The 23,143-nt window shown below is 40.3% G+C and overlaps 1 protein-coding gene across 1 annotated transcript in view; it reads right to left on the reverse strand.

Annotated features, from left to right (window-relative positions):
* Positions 1-23,143, reverse strand: part of RALGAPA2 (Ral GTPase activating protein, alpha subunit 2 (catalytic)) — a 238,163-nt gene that overhangs the window by 86,000 nt on the left and 129,020 nt on the right. Inside the window, exons 26-28 of the mRNA XM_008581155.1 lie at positions 20,564-20,687; positions 12,124-12,279; positions 6,279-6,437 (exon numbers count right to left, since the gene is read on the reverse strand). Coding sequence (XP_008579377.1) covers positions 6,279-6,437; positions 12,124-12,279; positions 20,564-20,687 — 439 coding nt within the window. The remainder of the gene's footprint in view (positions 1-6,278; positions 6,438-12,123; positions 12,280-20,563; positions 20,688-23,143) is intronic.

Consider the following 23,143-nt stretch of genomic DNA (forward strand, 5'->3'; position numbering starts at 1 on the left):
TTTGCACCATCAGATGCCTGAAAGGCCAGGGTAGAAGGGTGATGGGGTAATCCTAGGGTCCTGAGAAGGCTTCTGCTGCTACAGCTCTTCTGTTTGGTGGGTTTGAGGAAAGGGTTCCACAGTTAAAACACATAGACTTAAAACTGCAAAGACTGAGCAAAGCAATTTTGATATCAGTGACTATTGCTCAGAGGAAGAAGTGAGACCTAAGGAAACTCAAATGGGAGCAAAGAAGGATAAGACTGTTAGTTCTATTAGTGAAGACTAATAATGAGTTTTTTTTCCCTTTATGATTGTACTGGGAGGAAAACTGGGCATCTTAATTACAAGGAGGAAAATCAAGGAGCTATTCATAGTCTAAAATCATTCAGTGTGGCCAGGTCCAAGAAACAATGACAAAAACAAACAAATAAGAAAATAAGAAAGAATAACCTTTTCCTCCTTCTATCTTTAATAACACCACACCTTAAAAAGTTTATTTAAAATATATATATATATTTTTTTTTTTAAAAAGTGCATTTTTTTCCTATGGCTTAAAATAAAAGCAATCCAGTAATCAGTGAGGTGGAGCTGTGATGAAAGTACTCATGAAGGAAACAAAACAGCAAAAATCCCAACAACAACAAACTAATAAATTTCAAGAATAGTACAGAAAATAAACCTTTAAGGATAAATTCTCTAGTTCTGGGACTGTGGGTCCTGTTTCCTTCTCACAGAGGAGTTCTGTGTGCTCCTGCTGCCCCTGCCTCCCATGCTGGGCTCAGCAGCCAGTAGCCTGTGCACCTGCGTGCAGGGACTTAGAAAGCTGCATGCCAAAAGGTCTGGAGATCCTAACCTGTGTCTGTTGACCCAAAAGGCCCTTCCTGTTAGGTAGCTTGGAGGTAGAGATTGAGAACTGTCCTGCTTTCTGACACAAAGCGGGTCTATCATTTGCCATTTGGTGCATATTTATACAGGCTGGCTCGGCTGGCCGAACGAGAGAGGATAAAACAAATGAAGAGAAGAGGTATGTGTCAAAGACCAACTAAAAAAAGGGAAAACTACGGCAACTTTTAAGGAAAATAAATTGAAAAGAAATTCCCAAACACTGAATTCCTGCAAAATATAAAACAAGAGCTAGCAGTTCATTAACAATAGTTAGGCTATATAGATTTTCTTCCACCTGTATGGAGGCTTCTTGTACAAATAAATGCTCTTTATTTTTCTTTGGCAACTGCTTGTAAGTGACTCAGTCTTTCAAAAACTGGACGAAAGAAATAATATAAATCCCTTCTATCTAGGGAATTCCTCTAATTTGAAGTGGCAATGAACCAGAGAAGAAATTTGATTTTAATATAATATCTGCAAATGACAGATGCCTTTTCACATAGTTCTCAATGTCATTTCTTTACTAAAAATAACATTAACAATAATAATAATAAATTACCAAAACAGAATATATCATAATAATTAATTCATTTAATAACTCCTTTTAGTAAGTTCTGGTTGTTTGGTATTTTTAATTATCTTTTCCAAATAATTCTTTGCATATTAAAAAATTTACAATTTACTTTCCTAGAGTATTTTAAATAGTGTGATTTAATCTCAAAAGGGTTATTTAGTTGAGACTGGGGTAAATATTTAAGTAAATCATACATATGAAATAAAAAGAAAGACCTAGAGTATTTTAAATAGTGTGATTTAATCTCAAAAGAGTTATTTAGTTGAGACTGGGGTAAATATTTAAGTAAATCATACATATGAAATAAAAAGAAAGAAATATACACAACTGTGTTACAAAGTCAAGCACACTCTCCATATAATGATGACGCAGTAGTAAGCTTAAAAGATTTCCTTTCAAACACAGGTGCCAATACTGGGCTCCTCTCAGCCTCACATGGGGAAATATTCTTCTGACTTCTGGCACACACATGCATGCATGCGTTCACATACACACATACACACACACACAAACTTGACTCACAGTAGCTGCTGAAGCTGCAAGAGAACCAGAAGCCACCTTGACAACACCCTGGTAACAATCAGGGCAACTTAAGGAAGGGTATGGGTATCTAAGAACAAGAGGATCCGATGAAAGCATTTAGAATCCCTGAAAGGACTGTAGAGAGGCCTTGGTCCTCAACCTGAATTTTACAGATGAGGAAGCTAAGGTCCAAGGAAATTCAGAGACCTGACCAAGACACCCACCCACTTGTGTCAGCTTGGACCTGGAACTTTGGGGTCCCAGCTCCTATTGTATTACTCTTTCCTTACTAGACTTCTCAGAAATGATTGAATCATTATCAGTTTTTCTCTCATGCCCATATCTACCAGGGCCAAGTAAGCAGAGTTTGGAGGATATTAACATGTTTTTCATTTACAAAGGCGACACTCTGGTTGAGGTGATGAAGTTTCACCAAAACTTCCTCTTGTCTCAACTGCTTCTGGTCAGAGCTGCTTCAGAACATCTACCCTTTGGTCAAATAGTCACCAGCCCATCACTAATGTACCTGGAGATAAACATGCCCAGAACACTAAAATTTACCTTTACAAATCTATAAAAGCAAGTACTTTGAACACCAATATTATTTTCCAGTTAACGAAAGGGAGGAAAAGCAAAATGGGTACTCACTGCCATGAGAATTTATGAATCACTCTTCTGAAAAACAAATGGGACATTTGAAAAAAACCCTTAAATCACTCACATTCTGCTCTATATGCAAATCTTTCCTTGACTGCTGACTCAGTAATAGTAAAGTAGAAAAAAGTGTAAGTCTGACAATAACACATTTCTTTCCTATGACCAAAGGACTATTGTGTCAATATTTATGGAGATGGACATATTTTGAAAGTAATTTAACAAAGAAACGATGCTGCTAAGCATACTTATTTTTTAAATTTAATTAAAGAAAAAAAGTTCAGTACAAAGCTCAAGAAGTGAGCGGCCCCTCAGACACGAGGGTTGTAGCGCTCGCACAAGCACACCCGCACGTCTTCAACACACCATTTCACAAATGCTGTGTATTATTGAAAGGAGGCGGATTCTGCCAGTCACATAATTTGTATATTTAAGGGAGGTCTATGGGATGAAAAAGTGAAATATGTTTAATTTCAAAGGACTTGGAAGCAACACTGCCTGTGAGCTTGTATTACAAATAGCCCTACATTATTACATACGCTATTAATGAGGCCGAGTGAATGAAAGTACAATTTGAATATGCATGACTCTATCCAATGAGCAGGACTTTTGTGTACTGATGAGGTTTTTTTCCTCCTAAAAAAGGATTAAAATTATTCTTAGAGAGTACGGCTGCCCAGAGACCAGTAAAATAAATGTACTTAGACCACAGAGTCATACTGTATTCAGATGAAATATACAAGTGCTAAAAGAATATCTTTGACTCTACTTACAATTTCTAAAACTTGTGCATATCCCATCCTCCCAAAAGGAATATTCCTCAACTTCAAGTAGCTGCATCATTATAATCTCAAAGCAAAAATAATGATTTTGGTGGAGATCCCTAAAAATAGGCAAGGTTAAATAAACCTTTCAGTACAAAGCCTTTACTTCCATAGTAAGAAGCACTACCAAAAGGAATATTCCTCAACTTCAAGTAGCTGCATCATTATAATCTCAAAGCAAAAATAATGATGGAGATCCCTAACAATAGGCAAGGTTAAATAAACCTTTCAGTACAAAGCCTTTACTTCCATAGTAAGAAGCACTAGTTAAAAGACTAGGGAATGGGTAAATTATTGCACCAAATGGCTGAGAATTAATCTCTGCTGACTAGCTGTAATCTAACGAGGCGTCTGTGTCCCAGGGAGCCCGCAGCATGTCCCTGGCGGTATGTGCAGTGTGTCGAGTCTGCATGGCACCCTTTGTCCTCGCTCACAGGCGGCCTTTCCCCTCATTGTCCATAATATCCTCATGCATCTGGGACGCGTGGAATGCATTCATGCTAACAGACTTACTATTGTTTTCTCTCAGAAGCTTTGTTGAGCAAAGACTGCATCACGGTTACTGATAATTATATTGCTTAATTAATCAAGACAAAAAAAATTTGCAAATCATTGCCTGGTTGCCAAGGAGGGAGATAAAAAATGACAACAATACAAGCTGAAGCAATATAACAAAAGTAACAGCTATCTGGTCAGAAATTCTTATATAATGAAGCTATTAATGCTAAATCGATTAATGTTAACATTGCTCCAGGTGTCTCTACTTAGATGCAAACAAAAAGGCTAACATTATGGATATAAAAGGCCAAATGTTGCCATGGATTCTGTAACCTGATAGAGAGGACAGCCTTTTCATTTGATTAGGGAATGCAATTTAAATACCAGGGACTGAAGCCAAACAAACAGACTTTCCCTCCGCAAGCCTCTTGCATTCACCCTGGGGTCAGTGGTTGGTGAACAAAAGGTCAGCCACACTTGCCCTGGAAATGTCTGGATTAATTTTATTACATTGTAATGGTTTGTACTTTAAATGTAGGGATAACACTAAATTTCTAGTTGGCCATTATTCTCTTCTTCCTTTCAGGCTTTTGAATTAAAATATTAAGAAAATGATTTGCTCAATTCATTTTGTCAGAATTTATGACCAAATTTGTGAAACTTACACACATTTTATAAGAAATTTTAAAAGCTATGTTAATTATTGTTTTCATGCATTATAAGTATACCATCTTTCTTAAAATCACTTTTGACACTATAAAGTGAATTGAAATGTTTTTCATGTTCTTTACTACAAAATTAAAGATGACATTTTTAGGTAATTAAATGACATTTTAGAAGGCCATGTTGAAAAATGAACTAATAAAGCCAGTTAATCCATACTAAATATTAGAGAAACACATTTTCTAGTTTTAGAAGCTACAAGATACTAAATGTGTTGATTCTCTAAGATTTTCAGTTTAATTCTTAAGATTAAAATAGAGCGCTCTTCACAAATACAAATGTTAGCACTAAGAGCCATTTTCTTATATAAAACTGAAAACTTCATATATGTAGAGATCTGAATCAAAGATAATACAAATATTTAATATGAAGTAACTTTTGGCATTTTCACTCCTGAATAGAAAAGAGGGTTCCCTTTACATCAGGCTTTGCACTTGCCACAGTAGGACTCTTTCGGATTTAGGAGTTGACTCACACTATATCTAGTCTGAGAATTAATAAGCATATCAAACTTGGAATTCATTATTTATTCTATTTCTATGGTAGTAACTATAACAAAAAATAATAATAGCAAGAATAATTATAACTAAAACTTAAGTAGTTTTCCTCTGGGTGAGGCACTGTTTGAAGCACTTTTTCATTTATTAGCTCATTTAATCCCCATAACTTTAACACTTTAGGTTGTAAATCCCGATTTGAACAATAAATTTCATTTACCTATTATTTTAAAGCTTAAAAATAGAGAGTTTTTAGAATGGTAACTTTCAGCCCCTTCAGGAGAACAATTTGAAACGAAAATGAACACTATAATTGATATTAAGCTGAAAAACACAAAGTCATTCTTCTTGAGGAGTGGCTTAATATGCTAAATGTTTAATTAAAAAACTTGTAAAAAAAATCGCTTCTACTAGTAATTCTGGAACAAAAACAAGTCACTATAAAAGCACTACTAAAACACCACTAAAGGCATGTCAAGGATCGAAACTGTAGCCAATTTAGTACAGGGCACATACACCGTTGGATTGTTCCAGCCCTTCCCATGATCAATACCAATTGCCATGGCTAAACTGATTCTGCGGCAAGGTGCTTTGACTGTTAAAAATCATCACGTGGGCTGTGCTCCCGAGGTACAGGCTCCTTGTGGACATGCCTACAATCCTTCAGGATGACCCCCATTAGCACCAGTCAGAGGCTCAGCCAGCAATGCCCATCCATCAGGCAAGGCTGGATTCTATACCCACAGTTACAAATAAAATGCTAGATGTGATATGTGGTTCCTTCAACTTTGATTATTAATTAACATGCCCAAATTTCAAAATTATAATTTTTTACTATAAAATTTTAAAAACTTAAAAAACATTTTAAAAATCATAAATTTCTTTGACATTGTAATTTTCAAATAGGCCAAGTAATACAATATGGAATTTTGTGCTCATGACGAAGGATTCTCTGAAAAATCTCAATTCATATTTGATTCCTGTAATTCAGAGATATATGTAAGACATTCACCAATTGGAAAAGACTTCCTTAACATATTTATATCATTTATTTTCAGTAACAATGAATCATATGGCAAATGCTGTAAGAGCCAGAACAATAATGCAGTGAAAATGTACCTCAGGTTTCTTTGTTATTGCGATAAAGAACATGTGATTCTTCATTGGGTAAATGATGATTGACACATCTCCAAAGGCAGTTGGGATGATACCCCTGCGGTAGTCCCTGGAGTGTTCAGACCAGACAATATGGACCTCATCATTCCCCAAGTGACGGAGCTGAAACAGCAAATTGGCTCTTTATTAATCAGGGTGATAAAAGCAGTTTATGAAGGGTAGTGGTCTACAAATTGAATTATAAAACTCAGAGGCAAAAATATTTCACTACCAAAAAAGGCTATAACACCGATGTCTCTTCAATGAGGATTTAAAAAGGCACAGTGTAAAAATACAGCTTGTCTTTTACATAACACGTTAGTATTAAGATAATACACAGTTATGGGCACCTTATGGTTGGATGGGGCTGAGACCTTTTCAAGGATTTTTTTTTTAAATGGAATTTTACTCCTTATGCTTTATATTGCTGAGCATGTTTCTAAACACATTAGTCTTTTATTCCATATTACAGTGGCATTTTATAAGACTCTTAATTCAATGACTGAATATAAGAATAGGAATACAAAAGAACATAAGCCATTATAACACAGTTGTTCCAAATGTATAACAAACTTGTGATAAATCTTTTAAGATAAACTTGTGATAAAAGAATGTATAAAATTACCTTTGTTTAGGAAACTAATAAATATTATTTAAATATGTTAAGAACACTAGTACCTAGCATTTAAAGAGTGCCTTATTTTACAGAAAGTATGTTCACACATACTGTTTTGTTTAATCTTCCCACTAACACTCTGAGGTAGACTACAACATCTTTATCTTATCTTTCCAGGAAGAAATGGGGGCTCAGGAAGGCAAAGGCACGCCTACCCGAGGGGGTGTGAACAGCGCATGGGGAAGGAGGCCTGGGACCCTGGGCAGGGCTCAGTTCAGCGCCATTTCTACTGTGCCATGGCTGTCTAAGCCTACACCAAAAGCTACTATATTGTCATAGCTCAGATAGTTTAGCTCACTTGTTGGATCGTTTTATACAGAAAGAGACTGTGAAGTTCAAAAACAAACTACAAACTCCTGGCCTCTTTGAGGAGGGTCTTAGCAGGAAGGCCTCCAAGGAAGGAATCTTTGAGAGTTCTTTCAGGGTCAAGTTTTGTCAGTTGCATGAACACCCTGGATAAATCTCATGCACAATGACTGCACTGTCCCAAACTGGAGAAAGCTGCACATGAAATTATTTGAGTAAGCCTGAAAGTGTCATTTAAAGAAATGAGATTATAAAGACTAAACAGATGAACACCAAAAATGACTAAATTCAGAAGCATTTTAGAAAAATAGAGATGTTGTATCAAAGCTAATGTTTTAGTTTTGTCATAAAAGATAAAAAAAAAAAAAAAAAAGGATGCTCTGGAATACCATGTATTTAAAACATGTTAGCATAAAACAATTTTCTTGATAGACTATTTGGCCACAAAGGGAAAATCTGAGGTGACCCCCACATGGCCTCTTTTCCATTTATAAGGTTACAGAAGAAGTGCGCAGTGCCTGCTTTACTCTTCTCTTGCTCTCACTTCTGGGAACGACTATGCCAGCCAGTTATTTAAAAAGACTTGTACCTATACCTTTGTACCTATACTGAGGGGTGCACGATTCAACTGTGTCTGAATATGGGCTTCCGGACCTCTTCTCTTGCTCTCACTTCTGGGAACGACTATGCCAGCCAGTTATTTAAAAAGACTTGTACCTGTACCTTTGTACCTATACTGAGGGGTGCACGATTCAACTGTGTCTGAATATGGGCTTCCGGACAAATGCAACTACAAGTGTTTGAGCACAAGTCATGATGATCCAGAACAATTTAATGGTATCTACAACTTTCTGAATACAAAATTACTCAGTACATCTTTTTTTCTTTCCCCCTTCCCCCCCCCCATATAAAGGCTAAAAGGGTAGCAGGTGAAAGGTGAAAAGGTGAAAAGGTGTAGCAACCCATTACACAAACAGTTTTTTTTTTAAAAAAAAGACAACACTGGGTTCTCATAGTAGCACTGAACATCTCTCTATATTTCTCTATTCTCATCTTAAGTACTACAGCTTTTCTTTCTTTTTAATAATACATGCAAGGACCTGGCAACCCACTCCTGAAATTCAGTCATTTTAGAGTGAAAACATGGTAGTCAGCATCACCAACAACACAACAGAGGCATGTTTTCAAGGGAAATAGGAATAGCATCTTGCTCACACCGTACAGCTCTTATCCTGCAAAGAGAGCCAACCTCAGGGTGGTTCTGGGCCCCTTGGTATAAAGTTGGTACAAATGCCTGAATGTGAACAACCTACCTATTAAGTGCCCCTTGGATGTGCTGCTACCACCCAATGCCAGCACCGTAAAACCTATGATAGCTCCTTTTGATCCACAGGTGTAAGTTGAAAAGCATTAGCTGGGAGGTAGTACAGTACAGTGATCATTGAAATTTCAGTTACTCTCCCCCTTCTAAATTGGGTTACTCAATTACATAACCCAAGTAAGTCTCTGCTAATTTTATTTGCAACTGTATTCTCAGAACTACAGCAAGGGAGAGTAGTATCACACTAATAGACCCATCCTCCCAGTGTGGCAATTCTATAATTAAGGAAGGGCTATTTTTGTGTGGTAATAACACAGTACTCATCATCTCAAAGCTGCTTTCAATGTCATGTGCCTCAGACTTCTGGAAAATCATAGTTTAATTAGCTAAATCACAAAACTAAGAGCTAAGGCCACAGAATCAATTGGCTGATAAATCTGAAGCAAAGAGCAAAAATAAACCCTTTTCTGCCTACAACGGGGATGCTAGTAGGTAAAACAGAATTAATCTGGCCAAATTGTATGGAATGCTCTGGAAACCTCAAAGTTTGCTCAATTTAAAAGGGATTTCATTACAGAGATGCCATGTTGTGAATTTTAGAGAATTTTGACGAGTGGCCCTTAAATTAGAAATCCACCAGTGAGTTTGGTCAGTGCACACAAGTCAAGGTGATCTGATTTGTGTGTGCTAGAGGATACTGATGAGTCTCGTGCTGGAATGGAGCTACGCCAGCTACTGCTTCAACTGCACAACAGGCTCCAGGATGCCCAGATGCCTGTAAGGCTCAGAACAAATGCTTGGTTCTTAAGTCTTAAGAAATCAACCCCATGTCCTGCCACTTCTCATCCTGACAGAGTTTTAATGTCCCTCCACCCGAGACATTCTGCCTGCTGCTGCCAGGCTGCACGCCACTGGTGACACTGGTCATGGTACACACCTAATAGGCTGACCTCTTTTCTCGACTAATTGCATTACATCGCCAGCTGGCTCCAGAAGGAGTCGTCTGTTTGATTGAAGAATTCCTGCTCCTCAGTGGGCCCGGCTGCTACTTTTACTAAGTAACAGTCAGGCCTGACATCCCCATTGTTCAGCTGACAGTGTGCCCATCCTAAAATCTAAGTTTTATTTGTAAATTAACCAAGAAACTTCCTGCCAGAACAGCGCTGCCTGGAGACTGATAATGTGGGCCTTTCATCCCTTTTCACTTGTACTGTATCACTGCCAATTTGTTTTTTATGTGGCTGGCCAGCCTGAGGCTATAAAAGCCTTGTAAGACATAAGTGCAATTATAGTCCTGGAGTCAAATGAATTGGACAAATCCAATAGCACAGCTCTGTCCCCACTCTGCAAACCCCTACAGCAGTTAGATTAGCTGTGAAAAATCTAATCTAGCTAGAGCTAACAAATTTCTGCAGTGAAGGATCAAGAGTTCAGTAAGGGGTTGCAACCGGATTGCAGAATTGAAAAAGTCCCCCCATGACAGGGGCAGAAGAGAGCATGAATCACTTTAGAATTTTGCAGCTCATTTTTAAGCTGTTAGAGACAATTTAGCTAGAATAAGACAAGGAACTGTGGGCTGCTGTTTCTGTGACTGATTTTTAGTCTAGCTGTGAGACATCCTGATAAAGAGAGTTTATTGCTAATGATGCTAAATCTTGGAGCTGCAAAAGGTATCAGCTGAATTTTCATTATTACAGTAGGGAATCTGTCAACCAGGTCAAGCCTTGGAACATTATTTATAGCATGGCATTTTAACAATAAGACAGTATATCTTTTCTCAAAAAAACAATCTTACTTTACTTCAGAAATAATTTTTTAAAAAATTTATATATAAATCTATCCTTTAACAGAATAATTCTCAGTCATAAGAAAATCATAGACTATGGTTAGGCATTTGTGGAGTAGCAACAATTTACAAAGTACTGCAAATAAAAAAGATGTGTAAGCCCAGCTCAGGGTCATGGTAAGCTGCATACTCTGCAATACTAGTGGACACTTGGAGGACAAGGTTCCCTGCAGCCAGGGGCAGCCATCAAAACCCAAGATGTAGAAGCAGCTCCTCCTGCACCTGTGGGAACTGGCACATGGCTAGCGCCTCTGGCTATGATGCTCCCACCCTGGTAGGCCATTATGGCATTTGGGGCTGGGGGAGCAAAAGGCTGCTGAGTTTTCTAATGCAAATTGTGCTTTGTACATCTGAGGTGCTTGATCACTATGAAAGTTGCCTGTGATTGGGCTGCAGGCCGAGTTGTGATATCTCACATGCACTGTTGTCCACCATGTATATAGCCCAGACGTCTGCAGCTACAGTGATGAAAAAGCAAAATCACAGAGAAAAGAAATAAGACAGGTACAGTGAGGCCTTCGGCCAATATCAATCATCTGGCTAATGGGGAATGAGAAAAAATCAATTAGACCAGTGGGCAACGATGAGGGCTGACGGTCAGAGAGATCTCATCAGGCACTATGCTAAGCAATGTTACCGGCATTATCTCATGGACTTCACTCAACAACCCTGTGACGCAGGCTGTGTTTTTAATCTCATTTAATAGATGGGAAACTGAGGTACAGGCTGGTGAAATAAGTGGATATATACTTGAGCACAGGTCCACCTGTCTGCAAGGCCTGGCTATCACTGCCACACTAGACTCCCTAATAGACTGCCTTGGTCAGCGTCTGAGCTGCTGTCCTCAGTTCCTCGCACCTATGTGGTAGGAAGAGTGTGGATGTGAGGTTGGGATTCTAGGCTTCCCCACCCGCTAGAGGTCAGGTAAGTGCAAATCACAGTTGCGCTGGGACTCTCTTCTCACCTAGAAACTTACAGAAGTAGATCAGATTACTAGGTTTTATTCCCAGACTAAAATTCCTCTTCTATTAAGGTGCTCCTCCCTTCTAACACAGGGTCACCTGAGGTGAATATCCTGCAGGTTAGAAAGTACAGGACCATGTTCCCCTAGGGTGCTTTCCTCAGGGGTGGACTAGGTTTCCTTTGAATTCTAGGGAAAACTGCCTACAGGGCAAGATGAAGGAGAACAAAAGGGAGCAGGGCAGGCAGAGCTGCCCGGCAGGGGCATGCCTGCACTGATCGTGTTGAAAGACATTGCCAAATTCCCCGCAGCAAGCCCGAGCAGGGCCTGCTTTCCTGGAGCCCCACATTCATCATAAAGGTCATTATATTTTGTGACCTCTGCCAACCTATGAAGTCATAAATGTTATTTTCTGTCAGTAAATTCATGAAGGAAAGATCCAAAAGCAACAACACTTAAGACCATTCCTTTTCTTAAAGTTTAATTTCAGGATTTAAGACTCAAATGATTAACTGCCTTTCAGATATTTCTTTATTGCTCAGATTAACCACAACTGTAGCCTGAGGAAGAGCAACACTAGTGTTGAGTCCAGAAGAAATTGGTCTCAGTGCATGTTATGCCCTAGTCTTTGTCCAGTCCTAGGAGAGTCCCACCTACAAATCAGGGCAGCTAAGAATAGTCCCCCAGGAGGCCCCTTACCTTTTTGGTGAGTGAATCATCTGAGTCTGATGGCATCCGAGTGGAAACATGGAAAATCACTTCCACAGTCGAGGTAGCATAGTAAGGGGCTGTCTGCCCAGTGCTGCCATTGCGCTGAAGGCCACCCATGAACCCACAGTGGGTAGAGAGATCCACCTGACAAAGGTCACAAAGAGGAAAGAGAGTGAGGGTCAAACATGGGTTGTTCTTATTCACTGATCAGGAATGCAGATTTTTTTAAAAACTAATTATTTTCATTTCTGTATCTTTCTTTCTGATAACAAACAAATGTAATAGTTAGACAGAATTAAAATACTAAGGAAATAAAGAACATTAAAATGAAAGTGCTCCTTCATTCTACCAACTGAAGAAAAGCACTATCAAAATTTTGGCATGGGCTGGCCCGGTGGTGCACTGGACAGTGCGCCGCTTGAGAGTGTGGCAGCGCTCCCACCGAGGGTTCGGATCCCATGTGGAGACTGGTTCCTGCTCACTGGCTGAGCGCGGTGTGGGCACAACACCGAGGGTTGCGATCCCGTTGCCGGTCAGTAAAAAGGAAAAAAAAAAAAAATTTTTGGCTTATATATATGCCTGTATGGACATAAAAGTATGCATGTGTATATATGTATTCATGCATACACACACACACACACACACACACACACACACACACACACACACACACACGTTTCCTTATTGATGGATTTGTGGGGTGTTCTGTTTTCTCAAACCAGAAGGAGCACTCAAAGGAGTACACTAAGACATTGGGTAAAGGGGTACAGATGTTACACAATTTAGCAGCCATTGCCAAACTACCTTTCGATAGGGTTGTTCCAATTTACACACTGCTGAAAGCCTATAATTCATGAATATAATTCATTTTAAAGTTAGGGCCTGAATGTTCACCTCTGTCCAAATATTTTTACTTCTCATAGACTAGTATTCTTTTAGTAAAGCACCAATTCTAACACACATGAAAGAAAGAAATAGAAGAATCTCTTCCGTGCCAAATACAATCAACATACACTCTGAATTAGTAATGTTCTAGTCTTAAAACTCTAGTTGAGAATGGATGGTTTAAAAATATATATTAGTTTGACAATAAATATATCCTATGACAAATAAGAAGTAACCATATTAGTAATAAGAACAAAGATTTATTGGAAGAGCAATAACTCTTTTAGACTAAAATCAATTGCCTTTTTAGAAAGTATATGATTTTGACCTTGAGGTACTCTTGTTGGGGGTCTAAAAATGATTTTAACTAAGGCCATTTGTTCATGTAACCTTGCAGCTGGAATGTGCTTATTTGCAGAAAACTCCTAAGAGTTGGTTTAGTGGTTAATCAGTTGTTTGCATCTTCAGCTTCTGTAACCTTGCAGCCTGCCTGTTTCAGAGAAGCTGCCTACTCAAGACCCTAGTCTGTGAAAATGGGTCACTTCCTGCCCCTGTACAGCTGCCTGCTCAAGTCCCCAGTCTGTGTGACTTTGCCTAGATACAGACAGGACCAATAAGAAAGCCTGCATGCCTGCCTAAGAAAAGTATAAAACTGCCTGCATTCAGGGCCCCAGGGTTTTGGAACGTGAGTTCACCTGGGTCCCACTAGCGTAATAAACTTCCTGACTCTCCAAACTTCCAAGTGTCTGAAGTTTTCCTTGCCAAGTTCTTTCTTTAACATTTTAGTGCATTGGCCATGAAATGAAACAAGATGGCAGGAAACTCCAGACTGGCCCTTTGTGCCACTGGTCCAGGCAGGGCTGCCTGCTAAGTTGGTGGGGCCCTGGAGTACTGAGGGAGGTACCTCCCATCTATTGGTTTGGGGCTTTGGGTCTTTTGGGCCCTCACTGATTTTTGGGAGCACTTGTCTGACTGGACTCAATGGAGAGGAACAGCCAGACCCCTGTGGCCTTCAGAACAACAGGTAGGCCACCCCAATCCTTAAGTTCAGGTAAGGCCTGCCTCCAGGAGGAAGGGGAGCTTGATAACCTCCCGAAACGGTCCTTCTAAGGGCCTGATTAAGGACGTCCATCTGGGTAATGGACCTCATACTGAGGTCCATGTGGTTTGGGATCTGGTTGTGTGATCTGAGGTACCTCTGTTTAAGACACCCATCTGGGAATTTAGGTTAGGATTGGGGGAGGGAAAGGTACCTTAACATCTTTATGAGTGCGTGAGTGAATGTGAAATGTTTATGGCAGCAAGCGATAAACACAGTGTCCAAGTGGGACCTAACCTGCGGTTCCATGGCTATGTCGTAGGGCACAATGGTGATTTCAGTCCAAAGATGGACTGAACCAGGCACGGAGTTTATATAGGCACACCTTTAGCCAAGACGAGCTCAATGGTTCCCACGAGAGGTGTGGCCAGGAGGACACCTGTGTGGTCTTCCTCCTCCTCTGGGAGAAGGAGGGCTCCCTTCCCTTGTTTGTCTTGCAGCTCCATTGCAGGGAAGGGAAACACACATAATCAAAGTCTTTGTACCTATCTGATAATTAATGTCTGAATGCCCTCTAGTGTCTAACAGTGTCTAATGTGTAGTGGTTTAATGGTTTATAATGTTTAATATTTAAAACTCAGTGTACACTTTACCATCAGGAAAGGGATCCAAGTTATGCACTAGTACATACCTCCTTTAAGCTACTGGGTTTTTTTTGCCCAAAGACTTTGTTGTTTGTTAAATTGAGATAAACATTTAAAATAAGTAAAAGAGGCTAAAGTTAAACATAGAAACAAGCACTTTTAAACTTACTGTCCTTGAATGTATGTTAAAAAACTTTCAAGGGCTAACCTCTGAAAAGCTCTGGACCCTATGTGAGGTAGAATGACCTGCTTTTGGAGTTGGGTGGCCTTCAGAAGGGACACTAAACCTTCAAAAGGTGTGAGCAATGTATGAGGTTATTACAGGGGAACCAGGGCACTCTGACCAGTTTCCAACATAGACTCCTGGTTGACTATAGCTATGACTCTGCCACCCTGGGTCCGGTTCTGTGTTCATAAGAGAAAGAGTAAGCTCCTTGCTGTACAAACAGTGCAAAAGTCAAAGCACAACCACAAAGAAATAAAAAGGCCTATATGTTAAGGGGACCCAGATGAAAAGTTCTTGACTCCATTGTACCCCACTCCTTCATGGGCCACTTGGCATCAGACACCCAGTGCCAGACAACCCCCAGCATCAGTTTCATCGGCCCCACTGGCATTGTTGCCAGAAAGCCCTAAAAGTCCTGGAAGTCCTGAATTGGTCGGGAGATGACTCCTGTCTGCACAACAAGCTATAGCCCTCCAGACGCCCCTACAGGGGACCCCAGGCCTACATCAGATCAATCCAGATAATAGTGTGCAGACCTATTCTACCATCAATCCACCTTGGAAGCCTGTCAGCTACTCTTCACCCTCTTCAACATCAAGGAATGGCAATGCATTCTGACTGGTGCTAAACAGTGGTTGCAATACCAGGCACCCTCAGCTGCCAAGGATCCTGAGACCTGGGCAAGAGATGCTGTACTAGACATGGCACCAAAATGTGACTTCAACAAAAAAAGCAGGGAGAAATCCCAAGCAATGACACAAAACAAGGCACACTCTGGAAGAAAGAAGTACAAATCTGGACTGGTGAGACATGAGGTCCAGGATCTCATCAGCTTTGCAGGGCTGGACTCAGACTAGGAAAGACTGGGCTCCCTGTTCCCAGGTCCCCAGGAGGCCATGGTCAAGATAATAATAGGGGTCCAACCTATGACTATTATGTTGGACACTGGAGCAGAACATTCTGTAGACACCAGCCTGGTGGCTCCATTCTCAGGTCAAAAGGACGAAGTTTCAATGTGAAGGTCCCATATGCAGTTGGGGGTACAAATGACCAACTCCAGGATGACTCATTATCAGGGACTCCTCTGTGAAAACCCCCAGGTACGACTTGAAACAGTGCAGACTCTGAATCCAGCCATGCTCCTGCCTGCTGAGTCTGGCTCCCTGGACCATGACGGTGAGAAACTGATAAATGAAATATACTCCAGCAGGCCTGATTTGACAGACCTGCCTCTGACTGATCCAAACATGGAACTGTTTACAGACGGGAGCAGTTACATCAAGGGGGGACAACGAAGGGCTGGATATGCAGTAACAACTTATAAAAAAATTAATAAAGACAGAGCCCCTACCTAAGGGGGGTTGGTCAGCACAATGGGCAGAACTGTGGGCACTCATTCAGGCACTTAAACTCTCAAAAGGAAAACTGGTCAACATTTATACTGACTTTAAATATGCCTTTGCAACCTTGCATGTCCATGGAACTTTGTACAAAGAAAGAAGCCTACTAACAGCAGGAGGGAAAACAATTAAAAACAGAGGAGAAATTCTTCAGCTTCTCAAAGTAGTTTGGGAACCTACCCAAGTGGCCCTTATACACTGCAAAGGCCATCAGAGGGGCACTGACAGGATCAGTGAAGGAAATTGGCCAATCCGACAGTCAAAAGAGCAGCTGCCCAAAAAGGGCCTCCCAAAAGCATGGAGAAAACTGCCAAGATCATGCTGGTACCAAAAACAGCACAGAAAATAAAGTATACAAAAGAGGAGGCTCAATGCACAGAAGAAAAAGGTGGGATCAAGACTCCTGAAGGATGGTGAAAGCTCCCAAATCGCTGACCGATGGTTCCTCAGCGATTAGCCCACCAGCTGGTTCTGGAGTATCATGAACTAACGAACTGGGGAAAAACGGCTCTGAAAACCAAGCTGAGATGCTACTATTTCATCCCAAAGCTAGCTTTTTTTTTCTTCGTGCCAAGATCAGCTCACGATGCCTGACCTGCATCTAAGATAATGCCAAGCAAGGACCCCAACTGGTCCCCGCAGTCCAGCCAATTGAAACATCACCCTTCAAGGACTTGGTAGTGGACTTTACTGAAGTAAAGCCCAGCAGAGGCTATAAATACTTGCTGGTAGTAATATGTACCTTCAATGGATGAACTGAGGTGTTGCCCACACGGTCTAAACAGGCCCGAGAGGTCACAAAGTCCCTTTTAAGGGGAGTGGTCCCTACATACGGGCTCCCCTTTAACCATAAAATCTTACAATGGACTGGCTTTTGTTACAGAAATTATCCAAGGGCTGGCCAAAATGCTGAGAATAAAATGAAAACTTCATACAGTATATAGGCCACAAAGTTCAGGAAAAGTGGAGCACATGAACCAGACCCGAAAAACCACATTGGCTAAGCTGTGTCAAAAGACGGGGCTCTTCTGGGTAGATATGCTTCCCTCAGCCTTGTTACGGGTCCAAGGTATGACAGAACCAACAGAATATTCTTTGAGATTATGTATGAAAGTCCATCCCCACTTATAACTAACATGCAGGGGAACCCCCACCAGCTAGCAGAGATAAAAATGTCACAATAATTGCAGTTAATTGGCCAAAACCTTTAAACAGGTAACTAAGACAGTTTTAGAAGGAACTCCTATCCCTTTAGGGAGTTGGGCCCATCAGTTTCAGCCTGGTAACTCAGTGTGCATAAAAAAAAAAAAAGAGTCCATGAAAGCCAACCTGGGTAGGGACCATATGTAATTGTATTAACTACCCCCACTGCAGTTAAAGTTGCAGGACTAACTCCCTGGATCCACCACACATGGGTACAACAGGCAGCCTTCTCAGGCAGCACCACCTCATGATCTGTGAAGGCTGATCCATCCAACCCGCTCAAGGTCCAGTTCCAGAGGCATTCCATAGATCATCACTGCCCTGCTCTGGCCACACCGGAAACTGGACGGTACACAAACGGCTGAAGCCTGAGGATTTTGCCATCATGGAACATAATACGTGTTTGTCATCCCTTGCCGTTAGTTTTTATTATACTTCTTACTTGGTATTTGCTGTAAAATTAACAATGGCTGCCCCCAAGAGAGTGTAATAATGTAGGAAAAGCTCAACACTCTGTACCTTCTAATAGCAGAATGTCTTTTAGCCATTTGTTAATGGCAGTATGTGTTTTAAACACTCAAGGGAGCCTCATCTAGACCTAAAGCCCGCCTCCCTCCGGGCACCCACCACAAACGCCTATGTTACACCAAAATTAATGTTAAAGCCGGGACAGGTCTTTTACTGTCCACAACAGCTCAAACCTTAAATGTATCAAACTGCTGGATTTCTGGGGGGCCCCTAATAAGTAAAACTTGACACATATTCCCATTCGAAAATGGTTGAGAATAAATCTCAAGGGAATTTTGGGTTGTTGGCTTAATATGTTTAAAGGATTTAAAACAGTAATAGAAGCAGTTATATTCATGTCGGGCACCTGTATAATCCTGCCCTGCTTACTTCCTTTATTAATGCACAGCATTAATGCCACTATAGAAACTTTGGTTAAAAAAAAAAAGAACGGCTAATAGCCTGGTGGCTTTAACAGACTTTGCCTCCCTGAAGTGATCCTGACCTTGAAAGCAATACCAAATAAAGTTATGCTCACTCAAAGGTTTAAGAGAGCATAAAAGGGGGGGAATGTTTGGAGTCTAAAAAGTGATTTTAACTAAGGCCATTTGTTCCTGTAACCTTGCATCTGGAATGTGCTTATTTGCAGAAAACCCCTAAGATTGGTTTAGTGGTTAATCTGTTGTTTGCATCTGTGGGGAAAATAGGATAATTTAGTCAGGCTCCCTCCACATTTCTTGCAAACAAGTTGTGTGTGGGTGGAGTTGGTGAGCATGTGCACCCATGTATCTTTCTAGTTAACTGCTTGTGTGTGTTCTGCAGTTTGTGAAGCAGGCTGGTGGAAGAGAGCACCCCTCTAACAATAGAGCATGTTTACTCTGCTGGCCGCAGCCGCTCAGTTTCAGTTTTTCTTTGGACTTTGCCGGTAGCAGTTGAGTTTTTGAGTTTCTCTGTGGACTGCTTAGCTCTTAGACGTGTGAGTGTGCTGAATAAAGACTATCCTACTTCAGCCAAGGCGCCAAGGACCGTTTTGTCTCGTTACCTAGCTCGTAGACCTGCATGTGAACTGTTTGTGAATGGGCTCAAGGGGTCTGCGAGCTCCAGGCCCTAGCCCTAGCTCTACAGCATGTTCAGCTTCTGTAACCTTGCGGCCTGCCTGTTTTGCAGAAGCTGCCTGCTGAAGACCCTAGTCTGTGAAAATGGGTCACTTCCTGCTCCTGAACAGCTGCCTGCTCAAGTCCCCCGTCTGTGTGACTTTGCCTAGATACAGACAGGACCAATAAGAAAGCCTGCATGCCTGCCTAAGAAAAGTATATAACTGCAACCCTGCTTGCATTCAGGGTCCCAGGATTTTGGAACGTGAGTTCACCTGGGCCCTGCTAGTGTAATAAACTTCCTGACTCTCCAACCTCCCAAGTGTTTGTAGTTTTCCTTGCTAAGTTCTTTCTGTAACACTCTTACCCTGGCCCCATCTCTATGTCAGTCCCCTTGCTAACACTGACCTCTCTGAGGAAAGTTGCACTTATGCACCCTGAGAGTTTCCTACAGCACAGACAACTAAGAAACCAAAGTAATAAAAAGTAAGAAAATTATTTTAGATATATTGATTTCTATTTTAACTACTCTGATTTCTTTCAGATTCTGGAGATATATTTTCCTTTAGATTTATGTTCCTGGGAGACAGATACGTGTGTGTGTGTGTGTGTGTGTGTGCATGTGTATAAATGTATACATCTGTATGTCAGAGTATCATTTAGTAAAGAAAAAAAATCTTTTTCAATATCAATTATCCTGGGGTCTACTTTTGTGAAATAACATGTGTATAAATGTATACATCTGTATGTCAGAGTATCACTTAGTAAAGAAAAAAAATCTTTTTCAATATCAATTATCCTGGGGTCTACTTTTGTGAAATAAGTTGACAGCTACACCGTCATGGCTACCATATTCTGTTTTCATTCAACTTCTAACTTCATCCAACATTTTCCTCCTCTTTTTTTTTTTTTTTTTTTGTCTTTTTGTCTTTTTTCGTGACCGGCAATGGATCGCAACCCTCAGTGTCGAGCCCGGACCGGGACCGGCAACGGNCGGGAGCGCTGCCGCGCTTCTCAAGCGGCGCACTGTAGCAGTGCGCCACCGGGCCGGCCCTGTTTTCCTCATCAAATCACTGACTGCTTCTCCAATCTCCATATTGTGGCCAAAGCCATTGTGTCTCTGCCCACAGCTGTCTGCTCTTACTACAAACTCTCTATGGCTACGTGAGCCCAACTGACTATTCGGTTCTGACAAAAAGCAAATGAAAAAATGCTGGGAGGAAAGTTAAGGGGAAACAAAAGTTCATGTATAAAGTGCTGAAAAGCAACTAATGGAAGATCAAATTCAATATATTCTTCAATTCCAGAACTCCATCCATGCTGTATGTGAATACAGAAACATATGCAAAAACTTACATAATCAATGCCTAATTTATAAATATCATTAAGTAGTGTTGGTCACAAAACACCTACTGAATGAAATGAATTACCTCCCACCCAAGTCCGGCAACAAAGTCTTCGTATGCTTGGCTTCCTCTTTCATTGGAGAGGATTGAGCACTTGTCTTCTTGACCTTCAGCAATGTAAAACACTGCGATTTTGTGTGTTTCACGGCTGTAAATTTTTAAATTTAAAAAAAGTTAAAATTCTTGTACATAAAATTTTATTTTATTACTATCACCAGTGTGACTCCTACTATTTAGCTTATGTGTGCTGAGAAATTACTAGGGGCAATTCTGTTCTAAGTCACTGTCCTAAGGCAATTTGACACATGATCTCATTTACTCTTTGCAACTTCTCTAATGACAGAAGTGCAAGAATACTTCAAAAAGTTTGTGGAAAGCAGAATTCAAGATAATATGAATCTTTCCATGAACATTTTGAAGTACCCTTGTACTATGATCATCACCTTCCTTGTAGAGTTGGTTTAAAGGGAGCACAGAAAGTTAAACAAAAAGCACACACAGCCAGGCAGAGACTGGGAACAGCAGCACGGCAGTCTGCCTCCTGGGACCACACCAGCAGACACAAGATACACTGAGCAGCATGTTGCAGCGCACCATCTGGCAACTTCTCTCTGTTTTTTGGTAAAGAACATCTTTTTTTTTTGGATTCAAAATATTTTAACATTTACTTGTACATATTTGTGGGGCACAGTATGTTGTTTCAATACATGCGTATACTGCACAATGATTCACTTAGAGTAGATAGCATCATTTTGTAAGGCATTTCAAATAGGTATAAGTAGTGAATAGATCTAGGTGACTTCCCACATTTCACATTTTACACTTTGAGATAAGGTGATTGGGTAGTTCCTTGATTGGAATAGTAAGATACGCCAAAACTTTATAAGAAACAGTAATTTCTTCCAAGCTGAACACACTTAGGTATTTTCTTTGGGTAGGGTTGTGACAACCCTGTGTTCCAACTATCCTGAGGGTGACTGGGAGGGGGAACATCTGTCCAGGGAAACCTCTTTGGGCCATAAATATCCTTCATCTACTTGCTTGGTGATGGATTTTGGGCACCTTACTGTTTGATAAAGTAAACCTGACATACACTTTGAGGAAAGGAGCCCTGCCTTTTTATCTTTTGTACATCTAGCATCAGTCCTTGATGCATAGTCAGTACTCAGTTAAACCTCTGTTAAATTGACCAGAGATACGATATGCTTGAATGTATTAATAATCAATTTCTACAAATTATACCCTGGAGTAAATTGCCAAAGTAACTGGACCTGTACCAAGCAATTTGGTAATAGTTTAGAGACTCTGTTCTCATTCGAACAGAGCTTTAATCAAGATTCACTCATTCCACAACCTCATTACTGAAGAGTTTTACTATAGTCTCTATTTTTTAAAAGTTTGGATTACCATTTCCAGAGCAGTTCTACCCTACCCCTTATTTTTGCATTACATTATGAACAATCTCATAGAAAAAACTATCAAGTGCTTACACAACACAGAAATGTTTCTATTGTCTAATTGTTTAATACCTCAATGTTGTAATCTGATTAGACATCCATATTAGTGGAATTGGGCTCCATATTTTAATGAATTCACTATTTCCTTCTGCATGAGTTATCTTTCTACTTAATAACAGAACTAACTGAACCTCAACTAAAAAGTTATATAAATAACTGGAGGAGAAAAGTTATCTCCTCCAATTGCTTTAGATAGCTTATTCATTCCCCCCATAGTTTACATGTAATTAGGAAAGAAGAATTAGGAAATATAGAAAGAAGAAGAAGTAGGAGAATAGGAGGAGGAGAAGAGGAGGAGGAGAAAAATTAGGAAATATAGGCAGGAAAGAGAAGAATAAAAAAATCTCTTGCAATAAGCAAAGAACATAGCTGTTACCATTTTAGGATGCATTTCTGCACACGAATGTGAGAAATGACTACATTCTATTTTGCAACTGGTTTTTTCATTTAAACATATTCGTGAACACTTTTTCTTATTTTGGTAAAACATACATAATATAAAATTCACCATTTCACCACTTCTGAGTGTGAACACTTATATACCATGTGCTTCTAAAGCAAAGTTATTAGTAATGGTTGCACAACATTACATTACATTAATATATTATCCCAAATCCTCACTTAGGCTGCTTCCATTTTAAAGACATTTTCATATTATCTTTAACCCATTCTTAAAGATAATCTTTAATCTTGTTCATCTTTTCAGAACTTCTTTAATATCTCCTTAAAATAAATTCATAGAAATAGAATTTCTTGGTAACAGCCCATCTCTAAGGCTTCTGATGAACACTGTCGCATGTCACCAGAAAGAATGGACATCCTCAACCCCCTGACAAGCAAGGCATGCACACACCTGTGGAGGCATCTCTCTTGTTGGGAATGAGTGTTGTAAGGAGAGAGGATTGTTGTAGTGGTGGATCACAAGGGTCAATGCTCTAGTGGAGACACTGTGCTCTCAGTCAGAAAGCTTGTTCTCACACCATAGGGAGCCCTGAAATTGCCACACTGTTCACTGCTCTGAGTGAAAGGCATGAGACACGAACAGCTTAGAATCTGACTAGCCTATGCCAAGAGCTATAATAATTTG

Source organism: Galeopterus variegatus, unplaced genomic scaffold (assembly GCF_000696425.1).
Source record: "Galeopterus variegatus unplaced genomic scaffold, G_variegatus-3.0.2 Scaffold2283, whole genome shotgun sequence".
Classification (NCBI taxonomy): Eukaryota; Metazoa; Chordata; class Mammalia; order Dermoptera; family Cynocephalidae; genus Galeopterus; species Galeopterus variegatus.